Here is a 21410-nt window from a genome sequence, read left to right on the forward strand (position 1 = left end):
ATGTTCAGGTATTACTGGCACAGTTTAAAAACAATGTTTATTTATAGTGATCTTCTTTTTGCTGCCTTGTCTTCTGTTATCTGGCTTGTCAATCTTGCCCACCAACTACTAAAATATGCAAGATAATTGTGAACAGCACTTTAGAAAAATGCTCTGTTCATGGCTTAGCTCTTGTGCGTCTGTTTTTTTTTTCCTTTCAGGTTGGAATTGTGGGAAGAACAGGAGCTGGAAAGAGCTCTTTAATAGCTGCTCTTTTCCGGTTGGCTGAGCCCCAAGGAAGAATTTGGATTGATAAGTATTTGACATCAGAACTAGGACTTCATGACTTGAGGAAGAAAATTTCAATCATACCTCAGGTATGGTCTACTTTGTGTATCAGTGCATTATAGAGGTCCAGCGCTCTCCAGAAAGTCTGGATTTGTAGTATTTTCTTTATCGTTATTCTGCATCCTGTTGGTAGCATTCCAGGAATCTTTTGTAGTGTTGTGGTTCTCTCCCCCCCCCACGCCCCCAGTCATTTTTAATTTTTTTTTTTGGCACATGTTAATCCTCTTTTCTCTGAATGTTGACTCGAAAATGAAGTGGAATTATTATGACTATTTTAACAGTTTCATTATCTGTGTTTCTGCCATGCCCAAGCAGCTTGCTTGCAGTCATTAGTTATCATTGCAGATTGAATTTAGTTTGTAGGCAAAGGTGCTGTATTCTGCAGGCGGGGGGACGACACACAAGATACGTTGGAGCAGAAATTATAGCAACGTGCAGATATATAAAAGGCTAAAAAACTGCAGGCCAAGTTGCTGTGATGCGTCTTGTCCATTCCTACCCACAAACTGAATAAAAGTCTGACCTTACATATAGTGGCATATCAGTTTTCACTGTGGACACAACCCATGTGGGGAAACAGTTATGGCCCTTCTGTGTGTACAATTCATAGCAGCCCCCCACCCCAATTTTTCTGCATGCCTCGCCACGATGTCATTCATCATTCCACAGCTCTTTCCAAATACGGCAGCCACTTTTTCTTCAGTTGCCCCCCCCAAAAAAAGTGAAAGGTCATAACTCCAGAATGGGGTCATAACATTTCCATGATGTGAAAAGCGCTTTTGCCTAGTTTTCTACGTTCTGTGTGGCATTTGATGTGTGAGGTTTGAGTGACTTCCATTTTGTACCCCACCTCCTGATCAACTTTTCTTTCTTTTTTGGGTTTTGCAAATTCATCCACAGAAAAATAGTCTTGCAAATATTAAAGTTTTACACATGATTCTTTTGAATCTATGACTTCCCTTCTCCCCTCTGTGGGTTCATTTAAAAACTTTTCCAACTGCATATTATAGGTACATCCAATTTGCAGTCCTCCATTATATCCAAAGTCTATGTCTCATTGCAAGAGTTATTTAAAACCTGCCAAAGAGTTCAAGTGTTTACAGTGGTCTTTCAGATACAATCTATATTTGTCCCGTTCTCTGTTCAAGTTTTGATCTTCTTGATTTCTGATTTTCCCAGTTAGTCTTGCCATCTCTGCATAGTCCAATAGTTTCATCTGCCAGTCTGCCCTCATAGGTATCTTATCGTCTTTCCAACTCTGAGCAAGCAACATCCTTGCAGTTGTTGTAGCGTGCATAAATAGCCTTTTCGGTTCTTTTGGAATCTCTGCAGCTGCAATTCCTAACAAAAAGCCTTCTGGTTTTTTAACAAAGGCTATTTTAAATATTTTTTTCAACTCATATCATTTCCCGAAATCCATTTATCACTTTACAGTTCCACCACACATGGTAAAAGGTGCCTTCTTTCTGCAACAAATATTTGAACTAGTCCTGTACATTTTCGCTACCCCTAGTCAACCTCTTTTGATGGGAGGTTGCTGTTGTTCTTTAGTCGTTTAGTCGTGTCCGACTCTTTGTGACCCCATGGACCAGAGCACGCCAGGCACTCCTGTCTTCTACTGCCTCCCGCAGTTTGGTCAAACTCATGTTAGTAGCTTCGAGAACACTGTCCAACCATCTCATCCTCTGTTGTCCCCTTCTCCTTGTGCCCTCCATCTTTCCCAACATCAGGGTCTTTTCCAGGGAGTCTTCTCTTCTCATGAGGTGGCCAAAGTATTGGAGCCTCAGCTTCAGGATCTGTCCTTCCAGTGAGCACTCAGGGCTGATTTCCTTCAGAATGGATAGGTTTGATCTTCTTGCAGTCTGTTGGATTCTCAAGAGTCTCCTCCAGCACCATAATTCAAAAGCATCAATTCTTCGGCGATCAGCCTTCTTTATGGTCCAGCTCTCACTTCCATACATCACTACTGGGAAAACCATGGCTTTAACTATACGGACCTTTGTTGGCAAGGTGATGTCTCTGCTTTTTAAGATGCTGTCTAGGTTTGTCATTGCTTTTCTCCCAAGAAGCAGACGTCTTTTAATTTCATGGCTGCTGTCACCATCTACAGTGATCATGGAGCCCAAGAAAGTAAAATCTCTCACTGCCTCCATTTCTTCCCCTTCTATTTGCCAGGAGGTGATGGGACCAGTGGCCATGATCTTAGGTTTTTTTTAATTTTGGGCTTCAGCCTATATTTTGTGCTCTCCTCTTTCAGCCTCATTAAAAGGTTCTTTAATTCCTCCTCACTTTCTGCCATCAAGGTTGTGTCATCTACATATCTGAGGTTGTTGATATTTCTTCCAGCAATCTTAATTCTGGCTTGGGATTCTTAGAAAGTTCCTGTTGTCTAAACAGAATTCCGGAACCAGGTGTTAACTACCAAAATGATAATTGTAAACTGAAAGGGCTTTTGATACCGTGTACATTTGCTCATTACTAAGATATGTGCTTGGTTAGTGGAAAAGAGAATAGAAGTGGTGTGGGTACAAACACAGAACCTTTCTCAGTCCAAACACATCCCATCATTGGTGCTGACAGAAAAAGCACAATCACCATCAAAACAACAGTGATATGCCACAGGGGGATGTACCGCTGCAATTTCGCTCCAAGAAACATCAGAACAATCAATGGCTAGTATGTCTGGAAGGCTCCTGTTGTGTAAAATTGATCTCCATGTGGTTTGTGTAATTTTAACCATTTCAGCAAAAACCGAGGCACGGCTTCCCATTAGTTGCAAGAGCTTCTTGCACTCAGCGGAAGCCGTGTCACATGTTTGGGTTCTGAACAATGTTCAAAAATGGAAGCATTTACTTCCGGGTTTTTGGCGCTCAGGAACTGAAGCGTATGACAACTGAGCTCTTTTGGGCTTTGCTGTTGCTGTGGTGTATTAAGCTTTTACCTTGTACCTTTGGTACATTTTATTTTATTTTACTTTATTGCATTGCATTGCTTTGGCTAGTGGTTGATGCAAATAAAGATTCTTCTGGTTCAGAGTCTTCTGATATAGCCTGAAGGAAGAATGGTAATTTTCCTTCAACATGGAATGACCAAATAAAACTCCAAACATCAAGCATCTGGGATGGGTGAAGGCGGGGACTCCATCCTCAAAGTGTGACTTCATTTTAGAAATCCGTTTCCGGACAAGGGAGAGGGACTTGGGAGAGGTGAAGAAATTGGGAGGCAAAATAGTGACTGGTAGGATAGGGGGGAGGAAGACCCTCTCTCATAACACACTACCTGTGTGCTAAGAGCTGTAGGTAAAAGAAGGACTGGGAAGAGCAGGATTCTGGGGTCAGAATGTGTTTTCCCACAAGTAAGGCTCATGACATTTATGACGACTTGGTGGGAGGCCTGTTTCTGTTTACGATGCACAACCACAACAAGCCCAAAGAAAATGACCTAATTTGGGGTGGATTCATAGCTATAGTCTCCCTAGTAAAATGGAAAGCTGGGTTGCTCCTTTCCTGCCTCAACATTTTGTTGCTCATGTGTGCTTTTTTAATTCATGACAGTGTCACAAACTCAGTGCTGGGAGCCATGCGCAGTAATTACCTTTTATATAAAGAGGGTTTTTTGCTGAGAGTTTTTCTTGTTTTTTAATGCACTACGGTAAAAAATTTAGTGCGTAGAATGGCCCTCTAAAAGCCCCCTTTGGCTTATCCTCCTTTCCCCCTCTGTTCAGAGAATGGAAAGCACAGAAAGAGGCAGGTATGCTATTACTAGCAAATACATACAATTGGATTGCAGCCTAATGCAGCCTTCCTTTTTGTTTCTGAACACTGAAGGCTTCATTAATGCACAGTAGCGCTTCTGAGTGAAGTTGGTGACCTTTTTGTATCTAAAAAGGACTTTACATGGACTTAAATTCTTCTGCCTTTGTGCTTGCACAATGTTCTTTTCTCCTGAAAATGGACGATGATCAGTTCATTCAAAGGCTGCGGGGTTTTGAAAGACCTTTTCCAGGCTGTTTCAGGTGGGAGTTGCATTGTAAAATACTGGGGGGGAAATACATTTAAGAGCTCAGAGATATTCTCCGAAGCTAAGTCTGCTTTCTATCCTTTGAGATACTTGCTGTTATATACATTGTTGACACACGGGCTTCTTGTTATGAGTGTACAATTAGTTTGACAAAATAAGAAGTGTTTTGACTTCTATCTTTCCAGTTGTAAGTAAAGGTTTAGTCTAAAATCCCTGGGGAGATTCAAGTGTCTAAAGATTGGTGGGTACAATTACTTTGCAGGTGAAAAGAGACTCCCCCCCCCTCCCCACCCCCAAATTCTTAGGAGTTTATAAAAGGAAGTAACCTTTGCATGCTTGGATTTGAAAACTGCGGACGAGGCTAAATTGTGCAATCTTTTATTAATTAATACAATATCAGGTGTGTTGGAAGCAACTGCACAAAGTGATTCTTCATCCTCAAACACTCTGTCCATACTCTCTCTTGATCAAATTCTCTTTGTCTCCTTGCTGTAGAGTTGCTGGTGTAAACTGTCCTTCGGTGTGAAACCAGTGGTTTGGGCTGGTTCACAAAACCCTAAGTATTTCTGGGAAAGCAGGGAGGGAGATGTTGCAGAAAGGCCAGGGCAGGGAAGCAGTCAGCAGGCACTCCCGGTCTCTTAATTTTTATTTACGTTTTTATTTATATTTAAAGCTTACATCTTGCCCGTTTTATTTTTTCAAGAACTCAAGGGAGTTAGCAAGTCAAGGCAAGTATTAAAACAATATTTCACATGTAAACGAATTCTTCGGTTAAGCTGAACAATAAAACACACAAAAACACACAGTAATGATTTCAACACAGCCAAAGAGCAGACATAAAAATAATCAGCTCTTTTTGAGCAAGCACATACAGTGGTGCCTCGCAAGACGAAAATAATTCGTTCCGCGAGTCTTTTCGTCTTGCGATGTTTTTCGTCTTGCGAAGCACGGTCCGTCGCAACTGCGCCTCTTCAAGCGGCTTTAAGAAAAAAGCGCAAGACGTTTTCGTCTTGCGAAGCAAGCCCATAGGGAAATTCGTCTAGCGAAGCAACGCAAAACCGAAAAACCCTTTCGTCTAGCGAGTTTTTTGTCTTGCGAGTTTTTCGTCTTGCGGGGCACCACTGTATTTGCCCGGCTGCCTAAAACTCTACCAGATAACACTTGGCTTGGCAAGGCATTCCACGGTATGAGTGGCACCGTGAAGAATGCCTTAGCTTTGGCTCCCATCAGCTGGGCCCTGAACCATGGCTGAGTAATGGCGAAACATCATATCAGCACAGGGGTGTTGTGTCTGTATATTATTATTATTATTAGAATTTATATACCGCCCTATACCCAGAGGTCTCAGGGTGGTTCACAGAAAAGATTGACATTAAACCATAATATATATAATCAAAATAAAAACAACAACCCAATAACACCCCCCCAAAAGAGCCACATTTTAAAAGGGCATAGAATGTCAATCAGATCAACCAAAGGCCTGGTTAAAAAGGAAGGTGCATAATGAAGGCACCAGGCGAACTTCCCTGGGGAGAGCATTCCGCAGACGGGGAGCCACTGCAGGGAAGGCCCTTCTCCCGTGTTGCCACCCTCTGGACCTCTCGAGGAGGAGGCACACAAAGGAGGATTTTTTAAAGTCTCCAGTGAAAATTTGGACTGCCGCCAGTTTGCCAAGGATGCACAGCACCCATGTCTCTTAATTTGGGTGGTGCAGAGCAGATGTCCAGCATCAGTAATGGCTTAATGAGGGTGATGAGTAGTTCAGTTGCCCTGTTGAATTCAGTTCTTTCTCTGGATACCTAAATGACTTTTGTGGTATGCAGTGCCTTTTACCAGCTTAGGCTGGCATCCCAGCTGAGGCCCCTCTTACATAGAAATAGCCCTCTCCTCTGTTCAAATACGTGTTAGGTTATTATGGTTTAATGTACATGGGACTACCTTTGAATATTGTTCCTAAACATTATTGCTTCGAAATGCTAAAGTCAGGTTTTAACTGGTGCTTGTGACGCATCTTTTTAATGCTAATAATAATAATAATAATAATAATAATAATAATAATAATAATAATATATTATTTATACCCTTCCCATCTGGCTGGGTTTCCCCAGCCACTCAGGGCGACTCCCAACAGAATACTAAAAACACGATAAAACATTAAAAACTTCCCTAAACATGGTTGCTTTCAGATGTCTTCTAAAAGTCAGACAGTTGTTTATTTCCTTGACATCTGATGGGAGCGTGTTCCACAGGGCAGGCGCCACTACTAAGAAGGCCCTACGCCTGGTTCCCTGTAACCTCACTTCTCACAGTGAGGGAATCGCCAGAAGGCCCTCGGAGCTGGACCTCAGTGTCCGGGCTGAACGATGAGGGTGGAGACGCTGCTTCAGGTATACTGGGCCGAGGCCGTTTAGGGCTTTAAAGGTTAGCACCAGATACCTGCACTGGCTCCCAGTTTGTTTCCAGGCACAATTCAAATGCTGGCTTTGATCTTTTGGGGTTTGGCTATGTGCTTCCATTTCAGCATGCCCATTTTCAGCCACCGCCATACGAGACCACTTCTGAAATTGAGAGCCAGTGTGGTGTAGTGGTTAAGAGCGGTAGTCTCGTAATCTATGGAACCGGGTTCACGTCTCCGCTCCTCCACATGCAGCTGCTGGGTGACCTTGGGCTAGTCACACTTCTCTGAAGTCTCTCAGCCCCACTCACCTCACAGATTGTTTGTTGTGGGGGAGGAAGGGAAAGGAGAATGTGAGCCGCTTTGAGACTCCTTAAAGGGAGTGAAAGGCGGGATATCAAATCCAAACTCTTCTTCTTCTTCTTCTTCTTTTTCTTCTGAAATTAAGCAGGTGGCAACCAGAAAAGTGCGACAGTAGGGGGAAGGCATCAGCCCTGCCCCACAAAACTCTCCCATGGCTGCAAAGATGGATAAGTTTTCTTTCAGGGAAGCATCATTTCAGGGGATCCATCATTTACTTACCGTCTTATCAAGAACTTGCTACGTTTCCTTGGAATATAAGTTTGAAAGCTTGCAAGTTCTTGAGTGCGGGTGGCTCAGTTCCAGCATGCGCTCCAAATCATGGTTCGGTACATCACCAAATTGGCGAGCTGTGATTAATGCCTTGCCTGAAGATAATGGTTTGCAATTCCACTTCAAACTGTGGTTTCAAGTCAGGGCTCGGAGGCAAGGCACTGATTGCAGCTTGCAATCAGTCTGGGTATCGCAGCAAACTGTGGTTGGTGAAAACCAGGAATTGGAGGAAAGAACCAGCTCATAAGCAGGAAATGGGAGAGCTTACACCAAACCATGGTTGTTTTAACTACCGAAATGAACCTCAGACCTGTTGATTTTAATCGAATTCTGTTTACAGGTTGTTTCTGAGATAACCATCTGCCAGAAAAAAATAATGCTGCTTAAACTTCTAATTGGTTCTTTGGATATGATTTTATGAAACTTGTATTACTCGCCACCAGTCTTTTGATGCAATATTATTTCTTTCCCTGACTGTAATTTACAGTTATTTACAGGTCTGGCTTATTAACTTCCTCTCATGAAACAGGCAATTTTAATATAACAATCTGTGTCAGAAATAGTAATTAAAATTATCCTTATCTACTGTTGCAGTACATGTGTGCTGTTATAATTTTATAACAGTTGTGAAGATTTTATGAATTCAGATTTCCCATTTTGCCAACCTATAAAAATAGATTGAAATGGAAAATCATCTGAACAATAATTTCAACTTGCACCCCAATAGCGTAATATAATAAGTATTGTTTTAATAAAATAGGGGCTTTTTGTAAGAAGACTGTAATATTTCAGTCTTTTTAATGCTTTTGCTGGACGCTTTTCATCAACAGGTTCCGTAATAAAAATGATACTACTGAAAAACCTATTTCATAGTTTTGTATTTGAAAAGAAAACACAGATCTACATTATACTGTACATTTATTCTGACTGTGTTGATTTTAATTGCATTTATAAAGTGGCAGAAGTAGTTTAGAAATATTGTATGCAAAAAGCTTTGGATGTGCCATATATGTGGGATTTCAAAGGCGGAATTGATGTACGGGGGGGATTTCTGAAAAGCGGCACTTTGTCCTGGCGTGGTTTTCTCTTTTTTTAAACACCTTTGTGATGTCCTGGTTCTTTTTGAAATATGGCGACCCTACAATAAAATCAAAATAGCTACCTGAATCTTGTTGACATTTAATCATCAGTTAATCATCAGCCTTTGAAATCTAGTCTAGCAGGGGGTTAGACTAGATGACAAGCTCTACAGCACTGTGGGTTAAACCACAGAGCCTAGCGCTTGCCGATCAGAAGGTCGGTGGTTCGAATCCCTGTGATGGGGTGAGCTCCCGTTGCTCGGTCCGTGCTCCTGCCAACCTAGCAGTTCAAAAGCACACCAGTGCAAGTAGATAAATAGGTACTGCTCTGGCGGGAAGGTAAACTGTGTTTCCGTGTGCTGCTCTGGTTCGCCAGAAGCAGCTTAGTCATGCCGGACACATGACCCGGAAGCTGTACGCCGGCTCCTTCGGGCAATAAAGCGAGATGAGCGCCGCAACCCCAGAGTCATCCGCGATTGGACCTAGTGGTCAGGGGTCCCTTTACCTTTACCCTTTACAGTTCTATGATTCTATTATTCTTTTCTCTAGATTATTAAACTTCCAGTGCAGATCATTTTAAAGCGAAAGACTATCAAATACATATGGATGAATGAATGCTTCTAGGCTGTATTGAACCATTATGCTAAGGCTGCAGTGGGTGCCTTTGAATGAGTTGCCTCACCGGATGCACCCACGGGTGGGCCAAATCACATTATATGAAATGCATAGCTTGGTCTAATTTTCCTGCCTTAAGTAGCTGGGGTGGGTGGGTGTTGGTGGGAGGTGGTGCAGAGAGAAATAGGAATACAGTGAGGGGTTTTCAACCCTCTGTCAATGTGCTGTGATCCTGACAATTCTCACACACACCCCACAAGCTGCTATTTGCAGTGGGAGGTAAGCCCCCATTGGCATGTCATAGTGTGCTTTCTCTGTGGTTGGCACATGACCTTGGCATTTCGCTTTGAGAGGGAATTATTATTATTACTATTTTAATTTGTGTGCCACCCTTTTTTAAAAAAATAATTTTTATTAAGAATTTCAACATAACAAATTATCAAAACTTATCATCTTCATTCCCCCTCCCCAAGAAAAACCCTCCCTTCCCCCCCAAGACTTCCCTCAGCTCCTCTCTCTGATTTTTCAACATATGTTATTCTTCATATTATAAAATTGTAAAGATCTTTAAATTATCTATCTATAATGTTAACAATAATAAATTTGTGTATGTTTATTCAAAACCTGCCAAGGAGTCCAGTTCATTTTGTTTTGTTTTTTTAAGTAATTTGTAAAAAGTTCTTCTTTAAAGCCACAGTTGTCTTTGTCTCGCAATTTGTGTCTGAGTTTTGCCAGTTCCGCATAGTCCATCAGTTTTTCTTGCCACTGTTCTTTTGTCGGGATTTCCTCATTCTTCCATCCTTGTGCTAGTAAGACTCTTGCCGCCGTTGCCGCATACATAAATAAGTTATTTATTTTCCTTGGCAGGTCTTTTCCTACAATCCCTAACAGAAATGCTTCTGGTTGGTTTTTTTTACAAATGCTAATTTAAACATTTTCTTCAACTCATTATGTATCATTTCCCCAAAATTTTTAATTTCTTTACATTCCCACCACATATGGTAAAAAGTCCCTTCTTTTTCTTTGCATTTCCAACATGCATTTGACCCAGTTTTATACATTCTTGCAATCTTTACTGGTGTGCACGCCACCATTTACCCACAGGTCTTAGGGCGGTTACAACATAAAATCACAATGAAAAAAACACACAAAATACATAATAAAAACAAAAAACAACCCAATAATCCCACTCCCTCCCCGATACATTTTAAAAGGGTATTGGATGTCAACAAGATCAACCAAAGGCCTGGTTAAAGAAGAACGTTTTTGCCTGGCGTCTAAAGGTGTATAATGAAGGTGCCTGGAGAGGGCATTCCACAAACCGGGAGCCACTGCAGAAAAGGCCCTTTCTCATGTTGCCACCCTCTGGATGTCTCGTGGAGAAGACCCATGAAGAAGGGCCTCAGATGATGATCACAGGGTCTGGTGTGGTTCATATGGGAAGAGGCAGACCTTGAGGGAAGCTGCCACCCAGTGCATATAACTCTGGGGAGGTGTGGGTTTGTGTGTGTGTGTGTGTGTGTGTGTGTGTGTGTGTGTGGTTTGTCATGTTTGAGGACAAAGGATAAAAAGTCATCCTACCACCATGGTCCAGATCCTGACCCCACTCCCCCAGGCTGTCTTGCAGGATTTAAAAATAACAATTAGGCATATAAAACCAGATGTGTCACTGGGCCATCGTTGCTGTCTAGAGACAGACAGCGAGGGCTCTCATTCTGCCAAATTAGATAACACTTGTAGTTTAATGGTGAATTTTGGATATAATGGAGATGTAAAATATTTGGATTACAGTATTGCCCCGCAAGATGAATGCCTCGCAAGACGGAAAACCCGCTAGACGAAAGGGTTTTCCGTTTTTGAGCTGCTTCGCAAGACGATTTTCCCTATGGGCTTGCTTCGCAAAACGAAAAAGTCTTGCGAGTCTTGCGATTTTTTTCCGCTTCCCCCCCTTTTTCTAAGCCGCTAAGCCGCTAATAGCCTTTTAGCCACTAAGCTGCTAAGCCTTTAATAGCAGCTAAACCGCTAATAGCGCTAAGCCGCTAAGCCGCTAATAGGGTTGCTTCGCAAGACGAAAAAACCGCTAGACGAAGAGACTCGCGGAACGGATTAATTTCGTCTTGCGAGGCACCACTGTATTATAAAAGATGCAGGATGAAATGATTAATAACAGGACCTACAAAGGGGAGGTGGGAAGCCCAGGAGATTATTTGGAATCTTGTTTTTACGTTGGATATGTGATTATAAAATTGTAATTTGAAAAACCAAATTAATAAATTTATTAAAATCATCATCATCATCCTGCCAAATTAGTTATGACCAAGGCTATAAGCCTAAGCATGAGAGGAGGCCTCATTCTACACAGTGGGACTTTTCCATGTAAACATGACAGGATTGCGCTGTAAATAAAACTGAACCAAGTTAAGTGTATCTTAGAAGCACGCACTTTTAAGCAGGACGTAGTCTTGGCTAAAATTATTTGTCTGGAGTGGGGCCAGTGATTTCCTTATTTGCCCAATCCTGCCTTAGGCTCCAGTCATTCCACATTTCATCCTGGTTTCACCATGCAGTGAAACCAGACGAGCAATTATCTTCGTCCTTAATGATGAGTTCGCTAGCATGAGCAGGCAAGGTTTTTTCCCCCCCTTCACAAGGAAGGATCAAGGTTAATCCAGTTGCAGCATTAGGGTAGCAAACACACGTGTATAATTGGGGCAACAAGTAGCTACTTACCAAACGTTATTTGTTACTTTTAAATTTCAATTTTGTCAGTAAGTATTTCAGTGTGTGCGTGTTTGAAAAATTTCATAGCAAAACCAGTTTGCCTTTTCGTCCCGTTCCCCCCCCCCAAAAAAAATAATAATTAAAGAATGGTAGGGAAAGAATCTTGCTGAAACTTCATTTCCCGTGTAATTGTTTACTATGTAGCTAATTTTTTTTTGCCTGCTTTCTTTTCACCCTCCTAACAAGATCTGGTTATGTAGTTCTGATGGGTGATTTCTTAAAGGACATATATCCAGTACACATGAAAAGAGGTTCAAATACAGTAAAAGACTGTGCAGTAAATCCTTCCCTTTAAACCTCATCATGTAAACAATTTTTCTTCAGTGCCTCCATAATAAAACAGTAAAAGGCATCAGTGTGTGCAGCTGCGTATCTGGATATTTTCTTAAAATTGTACATATGTAACTCACATAGGGACGCGGGTGGCGCTGTGGGTTAAACCACAGAGCCTAGGATTTGCCGATCAGAAGGTCGGCAGTTCAAATCCCGACAACGGGGTGAGCTCTCGTTGCTCGGTCTCTGCTCCTGCCAACCTAGCAGTTCGAAAGCATATCAAAGTGCAAGTAGATAAATAGGTACCGCTCCAACAGGAAGGTAAACGGCATTTCTGTGTGCTGCTCTGGTTTGCCAGAAGCGGCTTAGTCATGCTGGCCACATGACCCGGAAGCTGTACGCTGGCTCCCTCGGCCAGTAAAGCGAGATGAGCGCCGCAACCACAGAGTCGGTCACAACTGGACCTATTGGTCGGGGTCCCTTTACCTTTAACTCGCATATCCTAAAGCCGCATTTCACTCAGGGCAGAATTTATTTATTTATTTTTTAAAAAAATCCCAGTGGCTGCTGTTTCTAGGCAAAGCACAACGTTGAGAGCGATTTAGCTCTTCCATGCTCACAGCTTTTTCTCCTATGGGATGCCATATGTACAGGGTGTGGTCTGAAGACACACAACAGCGACACCTTGCTAAAGCTAAGCAGACCTTGGGTCACAGGGAGGGAGATTTCTAGAGAAAACGTGATGGTCAGGGAAGGGATGAAGCCCCACTTGCCAGACCTCTGTTGCCCAGAAGAAGCAGCGTTTGTTGAACAAGTAGTTCTGCCCTAAATGGTTGTCTCATGCATCTGGGAGACATCTTTATCAAAGCTAAGTGTGTACAATGTTTGTATCTTGATGATCAAGGCTGATAAAGCGGAAACATCTTGAATGATAACCCACTGTGTTGTAGGAGCCGGTTTTGTTCACTGGGACCATGAGAAAAAACTTGGATCCTTTTGACGAATATAGCGATGAAGAGCTGTGGAATTCTTTGGAAGAGGTAATGTTTTCAAAAATAAAATGCCTTTTACCTGCAACATGAATTCAGAATCGAAGGCTTCCTGGGCAGCTAAGTTTTGCTTAGACCTAACTTAGTCAGGCTCAGTAATTGCAATAGGTGTATTCTGAGTAAAGCTTAGCTGAATGATACCTAATATTCTTTCTGGAGCTTGTAAATATTAAGTTAGGTGAACAGGTGGCATGCCCTTCCTAGTCACTTGTGACTATCATTTTCTTTTATAGATAGAAAAGACAGGAGATTATGAGTCTCATTTGAAGTGAAATATGAAGCACAAAATTGATATTACGTTATTTTAGGAACAATCTACTTATGGCATACTGATATATTTGCAGGTCCAGCTCAAGGAGGCTATAGAAGAACTACCTGACAAACTGGAAACACAACTGGCAGAATCTGGATCTAATTTTAGTGTTGGCCAGAGGCAACTGGTGTGTCTTGCCAGGGCTATTCTGAAGAAGAATAAAATATTAATTATTGACGAAGCAACAGCAAATGTGGACCCAAGGTAAGCACATAATTCTGATAATCCACCTGCAGTGTTGTTACATATCTTCCATCAACTTAGTTACAGAAGGCTATTCTGGAATGAAATTAAGTGGATGGCTGGAGTTTGATGTAACACTAAACCATGGTTTCGCCTTGAATTCATAAGCTCCACCCTCCCCTATTTCAGCACAGTCAGGAAGAGGAAAAACAAAGTTTCAGTTCTGTTTTGGTTTGTTATCTGTGAAACCGGAACTGTGATTAGTCTTCACTATGGTCTAAGGATTATAAACCATGAACTATGATCTGAAGCTGATGTGTCCCAGACAATAGTGAAGATGAACCACAGCTTGCCCATATTGACAAATCGCAGCAAGATGGAAATCCACTCTTGAGGCTGTGCCAGAGGAATGGGCGAGCACTCAAGCCTGAGGCTCATTCACTTACATCTAAATGATGGTTTGGCAGTACAGTCAAACCTCGGATGTTGAACGCAATGTTCGAAAACCAGAGCATTTACTTCCTGTTTTTTGGCGTTTGGGAGCCGAAACGTACGATACAGTGGTGCCCCGCAAGACGAAATTAATTCGTTCCGCAATTTTTGTTGTCTAGCGAATTTTTCGTCTTGCGAAGCACGAAATCCCATAGGAATGCATTGAAAATCAATTAATGCGTTCCTATGGTCAAAAAAAGTCCAAACAAAGCCAAATTTGGTACAACAACAGTTTATTAACTGCTCTTTAAAGTCACACATACTGTAAAGAGCAGTTAAAAAATTTAAGGGAAAATAAATTAACTTTATAAACAAAACATGTCTTTGTTTTTAGTCAAAGAAAAAAAAGTCGCGAGACGTTTTCGTCTTGCGAAGCAAGCCCATAGGGAAATTCGTCTTGCGAGGCAAATCGAAAAAGGAAAAACCTTTCGTCTAGCGAGTTTTTTGTCTTGCGAGGCATTCGTCTTGCGGGGCACCACTGTAATGGAGGCATCCGGGAACCGAGGTTTGACTGTACATCTGAATGTAGCCAGTGAGTGAGTTTGAGATTTTCTACACTCTCTGGTGGTAATGTGATACTCATAGGATAGTCAAAAGAACTAGACCAGTGGATTCGAAGTCCAAATTCCTGAACCATAACGTAGGCACACTGAGATAATAATAATAATAATAATAATAATAATAATAATAATAATAATAATAATAATAATAATAATAATAATAATAATGTGATGTAGCCTAGGCCACTGTGTGTGGATTTTTCATACCATGGAGTCATGATTCATTTTAATAACATCCTTGCAAGGGCATCTGTGTTCCTTGTGATGGTTCTGTCAAAAGGACTTTACTGTTTGTGTGGTTTTTCTTTTTAAACTGTCGCAGGAAAATGGCGTCCCTTTCATTAGCTAATGCTTTGCTTAAAGCAGGAAGGGTTGGTAGCTGTAGCTTTTATCAGGCTAATGGAAATATAATGTCTTCTCCAGTTTAACAACCTGGGAGTTTGTTGTTTTGAAATAAACGTATTATGCATTCAAGTAATTTTGCCTAACCGAAGTGCCGTAATAAATGTTACAGCAACAGAACTGTTTCCCTGTGTGGAGTACAGGGCATGTGAGCATGAATCGTAAAAGATGCTGTAGTGTCAACTTGAATTTCTTGTTCTGTTTGCCTTCACCTCAGCATCTTTCTATTTGGTCCTCCTTAGCAACCATAATGGCATCTTTTATGAAGGTGCGATTTGAGTAGCGTGAGTGGATTTCTCCTCGCCTCTCTTCCCTGCTACAGGCTCCCTCCATGCCCCGAATAATCTGCTCAGGGCCACCCCCCATGTGTGTGTGTGTGGGGGGGGGACTTCAAGGAGACGAAAGGAAGGTGAAGTCCCAGTACACAACCAGAAGTCAATTCCAGTTGCACATGGACATCGTAGAATACAACCCTGTATGCTATGGCGAGTTAGAGCAGAATGTCACAGTTGTACACTCGCCACAGAGAGCACACATTATAATACAGTGGTACCTCAGGTTAAGTACTTAATTCGTTCCAGAGGTCTGTACTTAACCTGAAACTGTTCTTAACCTGAAGTACCACTTTAGCTAATGGGGCCTCCTGCTGCTGCCGCGCCGCCAGAGCACGATTTCTATTCTTATCCTGAAGCAAAGTTCTTAACCTGAAGCACTATTTCTGGGTTAGCGGAGTGTGTAACCTGAAGCGTATGTAACCTGAAGCATATGTAACCCGAGGTACCACTGTATGTTTGAGAGCCCTTAACCAGGGTTAAAGTAGTTAACTCTGCTTGCAAGATGACACACAGATATTGTTCGGAGTTAGCCACACTTTTGCCCTGGGCTTTCTGGGTCCACACTTTAAAGCTCTGTATCCGACTGCTCTTTTCCCCCCTCCGTGGTTCTTTCCTCTTGAAAACTCGCTCTTTAAAGTGCAACAGACGGCAATTGCGGATTGCCGCTTGCCCCGACGCAGCGCCAAAGAGCAGGTTTTCGCAGGGAAAGCTCCGGAATGAAAAGCCGAGCGCTCGGGAAAGGTAAGTTCGGATAAGCCCTTGGTTATCTTCCCTGGGATATGGACTTCACTTGGCAATCTTATCCATTATTTCACAGCCTGGCTTGCGTCTAATTCTTGACTACGATTTAGGTATTCACTTAGAAGTTTGTAGAATTTGTACTGTTAAAACAGAAAGGGTTCATACCTTCGCAAGAGGTGCTGAAATTTTGGGAGGTTGGATAGTTACAATGGAATGGTCTTAGTGGTGGGGTGCACATTTTTATTCTTATTTATTTATGATTATTACTTTGTCAAAATAAAATACAGTGCTACCTTGGGTTAAGTACTTAATTCGTTCTGGAGGTCCGTTCTTAACCTGAAACTGTTCTTAACCTGAGGCACCACTTTAGCTAATGGGGTCTCCTGCTGCTGCCGCGCTGCCGGAGCACGATTTCTGTTCTCATCCTGAAGCAAAGTTCTTAACCCGAGGTGCTATTTCTGGGTTAGCGGAGTCTGTAACCTGAAGCGTATGTAACCCGAGGTACCACTGTGATGGGGAAAAAACAGAAAGAAGAGAAAAATATAAATATAAATAAATAAGGTTTACTTTTGGAAGGACAACTCTGTGCATGCAAACATGATGCCCAGCATACAGATGTCATTGAACTGACACACAAACCTAATTTTCCTGCTCTACCACAAACTGAGAGGCCTGTCTGCGTAGGGCCAAAGGTTATAAAGTTTTCGTCCACTGTACTGTTACGTGATATTTCCTCCTACTACAGCACAAAAATTCTTGGTTTATTTCTGTGGCAGTGAATGCAGAGAGGAGAACTTTTGAGAAGTTAAAATCTGCTTTCTGCAGCCTCTCTTTTCACACCTGCACGTGCTGTTCTATTTCAGGACGGACGAGCTGATTCAGAAGACAATCCGTGAAAAGTTTGCCCAATGCACTGTGTTGACCATCGCCCACAGACTGAACACAATCATCGACAGTGACAGGATTATGGTGAGCACCATGTTAAAAACCTAAGGCCTAAGGAGGAGGGACTGTCTGTGCTTTGTTTTGTTTTTTATAATATTTTTTATTGATTTTACAAAGTTTTTATAAACAATACAAACAAATAAAGAAACAAACAAACATGTATAATTTCCTCTCCTTTTTTCATAAACCTCACTTCTCTGACTCCCCCAAACCTCCCCTTTCTACATCCCAATTTCCGAAATTATTTCAGCAAATCCTAAACTTAATTTTATTAAATTTGTCCCTTATTTGTTCTTTTCTTTTACTTAATCTTTTGTCGCTGTAATCTCCTTTTCTTACTAAAAACCTCAACATTTTAGCATTCATCAATTTTGTAATATTTCTTGAGATAAGTTTTAAATTTCATCCAATCTTCATCCGCCGTCTCTTTCCCCTGTTCACGGATTCTGTCAGTCATTTCAGCCAATGTCATATAGTCTATCACCTTCATCTGCCATTCTTCCAGAGTGGGTAGATCTTGGGTCTTCCAATGCTTTGCGATGAGTATTCTTGCTGCTGTAGTAGCATACATAAAAAAAGTTCTGTCTTTCCTCGGCACCGATTGGCCAACAATGCCCAAGAGAAAGGCCTCTGGTTTCTTAGGGAAAGTACATTTAAGTACCTTTTTCATTTCATTATATATCATTTCCCAGAAAGCCTTAATCTTCGGGCACGTCCACCAAAGGTGGTAGAAAGTACCTTCAGTTTCTTTACACTTCCAACACTTATTGTCAGGCAAATGATAGATTTTTGCTAGCTTGACTGGGGTCATGTACCACCTATAGATCATTTTCATAATATTTTCCTTTAAGGCATTACATGCCGTAAATTTTATACCGGTGGTCCACAACCATTCCCAGTCAGCAAACATAATGTTATGACCAATATCCTGTGCCCAGGGACTGTCTGTGCTTTGGCACACTTTACTCTGGGAAAAGGAAGGATGCAATCTTGCCAAATACCATTTTTCAGAAACTATGGCTGCATACAAATGTAAAATTAACACCTGACTGTCAGAGGATAGGGTTAGCCTGCTTTCTTCTGGGGCTGCAATATAAACGGCAGGCAGGCATGCCAATAAAAGCAGAATGCAGTTTTCAGTCTTGCACTATATGCTTCAAGGCTGGGTGAGCGCCTTTTTTATTGTTTTAATCCTATGTGTATATATTCATTTAAGAATTGATATTTTTACTGTCCCCTCCTCCAATCCCTAAAAGCTCAATCAATGGGGGAGGGGTAATCCCCCCCCAAAAAAATATAAATTTATAACAAAACCAAATACATTTCCATATACAGAGATTTCTCTGAATCTCATGACTCCCCCCATCCCCTCAGTGGGTCCTAATGTCAACGTTTTCAACTGCATATTGTATCGTAATCTATATTTTATATCTATCCATATTATCCATTGTATTTGCTAGACTACAAGTGTTATAATAATCCTGATAATGTTTTCATCTGCTTACAGTGGTCTCCTAAATGACTTATAAATTTTTCCAATTCTTTCTTGAAGTTTTCTTCTTGGTTCCTGAGCTTTCCAGTCAGCTTTGCCATTTCGGCATAATCCATCAGTTTAGTTTGCCGTTCCTCTCTGGTAGGGACTCTTTCTTTTCTCCATCCCTGGGCTAGCCCAGAGACGGAAAGCGCAATCAATTTAAACAGTTGTAAAAGTGGGTTTGTTATATCAGACGTCATTCAAATCTCACCATGAAGGGTTGGCCTTCTGCTGCAAAACTCTCTGTCTCCACCACCCCTCTGAGTTTGACCCTGCAGAATAAGATAGTTTGAACAGTGTGGGTCAACCATAAGTGACCCCACTGCTCAAATTCAAGCTATCTAGATTATCTTCATTGGCAATACAGTCATAAGGCAAAGGTAAAGGGACCCCTGACCATTAGGTCCAGTCGTGACTGACTCTGGGGTTGCGGCGCTCATCTCGCTTTATTGGCCAAGAGAGCCGGCGTACAGCTTCCGGGTCATGTGGCCAGCATGACTAAGAGCATGTGGCCAGCATGGCTAAGGGCGAACCAGAGCAGCGCACGGAAACACCGTTCACCTTCCCGCCAAAAGCGGTACCTTTTTATCTACTTGCACTTTGATGTGCTTTCGAACTGCTAGGTTGGCAGGAGCAGGGACCGAGCAACAGGAGCTCACCCCGTCGCTGGGAGTCGAACCGCCGACGTTCTGATCACCAAGTCCTAGGCTCTGTGGTTTAACACACAGCGCCACCCGTGTCCCTCGGAATAAATGTGCTTCAAGTTAAGTATTTTTGGGTTGCGCTCCGCACGGACCTGAAAGTAACGGAGCGCCTTACTTCTGGGTTTCGCAGCATGCGCAGACGGTCAAAGTGACGTCACTTGCATGCGCGGAAGCGGCAAAATGCAACCCACGTAGATGCACGGGCGCAGGTTGCGTTCGCTTCAGGATGCGAACGGGGCTTCGGAACGGATCCCGTTCGCATCCCGAGGTACCACTGTAGTAGCTCCTAATTCCGGGGTTCTTTCAGCTGCTCTGAAATCCCCACTACCTCAGATAGCAGGACTCTGAGGATGTCCTTTGCAGAGCGACCCTTTCCCTTCGCTGCATGAGTAGCTTTTGAGGTGGGTGTGAGGTCTCTGTTGAATATTGTATACTAGAATCATAGAATCATAGAGTTGGAAGAGACCACAAGGGCCATCGAGTCCAACCCCCTGCCAAGCAGGAAACACCATCAGAGCACTCCTGACATATGGTTGTCAAGCCTCTGCTTAAAGACCTCCAAAGGAGGAGACTCCACCACACTCCTTGGCAGCAAATTCCACAGTCAAACAGCTCTTACTGTCAGGAAGTTCTTCCTAATGTTTAGGTGGAATCTTCTTTCTTGTAGTTTGGATCCATTGCTCCGTGTCCGCTTCTCTGGAGCAGCAGAAAACAACCTTTCTCCCTCCTCTATATGACATCCTTTTACTACTTTTAAAAAGCTTTTCCCAACTGTAGTAACGTTTTGTTTTCCTCAAAAAGGCTTGAAGAGACTGGTTAGGAAATGGCAGTGACCTAATTTAATTTTAAAAAGAAATAAATGTCCAGGTTTGGACTCATAAAGTGCTATTAACCAGTAAGGTTGAGATTGCTGTTTGAGTAATGGTGTCCTCCCCCTCCCCCCGCCCGCTCTCTGTTTCATTAAATATGGCATAGTCTTAATAACAGCTAATTGTTGGTTTTTGATTGACTCAGTTGCTGCAAAATAAAAAGGAAGACAAATTAGACATCTCCTTTCTTCTCCAGCTGTTTGTTCTCTGATTACTAAAGACAGTTTCCCTTTGTGCTTGAGGAATTAGCTTGCCATTTCTGACTCTTCAACCACGGTTTACAGCCCAAAGCTTAAAAGCAGTGCTGCACCATCAACCCTGTTATTTAGATGGTGTCTGTGCTGGTGGAAGAACATTTTGAGGACCGTAGCCTAGTTTCTGTACAAAGTCATTATGCCCTTGTTATCCCATCAACCTTAGTTTACTTTGTGTTCCCCAGCCCCTATCAGCAAATTTTTATTATCCTCTGGTTGCTGTTTATCTCGAGATCCTTGTTTCTTTACGTACATCAGTTGCTTGGAAGTTCTTACTGTAGATTTGAGCGGCAGAGGAGAAGAGCCAGAATACGTTAGACAAAAGTTCACAAAACCATTTGCAATAGGCAAAAATCAGTCACTGCACATTGACTGTCGTTCTTCCAAGGTGAAGCTTTCATGTAAATGCACTCCCGTTAAATTATGCTATAAATGAGGATACAATGTTAGCATTTCATGACTCCTCAGGATATCGTTGCGTGTGAATTATAAAGGTACATTCACACAAAGCTCTCCGTAAAACGATTTTCCCTTTTACTCTAAATGTTAGTGCACTCTAATCTTGCATGATACAAATAACATCTGTGACGACCTGTTAACATAGGTCTTTGCTTCTGAGGGTTGTGTCCATGCATATATATGTGTGTGTGTGTGTGTGTGTGCGTGCGTGCGCACAGCCCACAGAAGGGCTTATACCTTCTGTGGTGTGTGTGTGTGTAATTAATGCTTTATGCTGTCACATAGTCCATCCACACTATGACATCTATGGCTGTCAAGTGTGGGACAAGTGGGTTGGCAAAGTGGTTGGGTTTGGCAAGCACATCAGGCAGGGGGCCCATCTCTTGCCAAACATACCTTTTTCTAGCAGAACTATGGCTTCACACCTAGCAACGTTCCACTGTCATT

At 42.2% G+C, this 21410-nt stretch overlaps 1 protein-coding gene across 1 annotated transcript in view; it reads left to right on the forward strand.

Annotated features, from left to right (window-relative positions):
- The window catches only part of ABCC4 (ATP binding cassette subfamily C member 4 (PEL blood group)), a 166861-nt gene that overhangs the window by 124539 nt on the left and 20912 nt on the right, over window positions 1-21410 (forward strand). The window contains exons 26-29 of the mRNA XM_083501067.1: window positions 201-356; window positions 13074-13163; window positions 13517-13689; window positions 17062-17167. Of these exons, the coding sequence (XP_083357193.1) occupies window positions 201-356; window positions 13074-13163; window positions 13517-13689; window positions 17062-17167 (525 nt within the window). The remainder of the gene's footprint in view (window positions 1-200; window positions 357-13073; window positions 13164-13516; window positions 13690-17061; window positions 17168-21410) is intronic.

Source organism: Podarcis liolepis (genome assembly GCF_965112155.1).
Source record: "Podarcis liolepis genome assembly, chromosome: 4".
NCBI classification, from domain to species: Eukaryota; Metazoa; Chordata; class Lepidosauria; order Squamata; family Lacertidae; genus Podarcis; species Podarcis liolepis.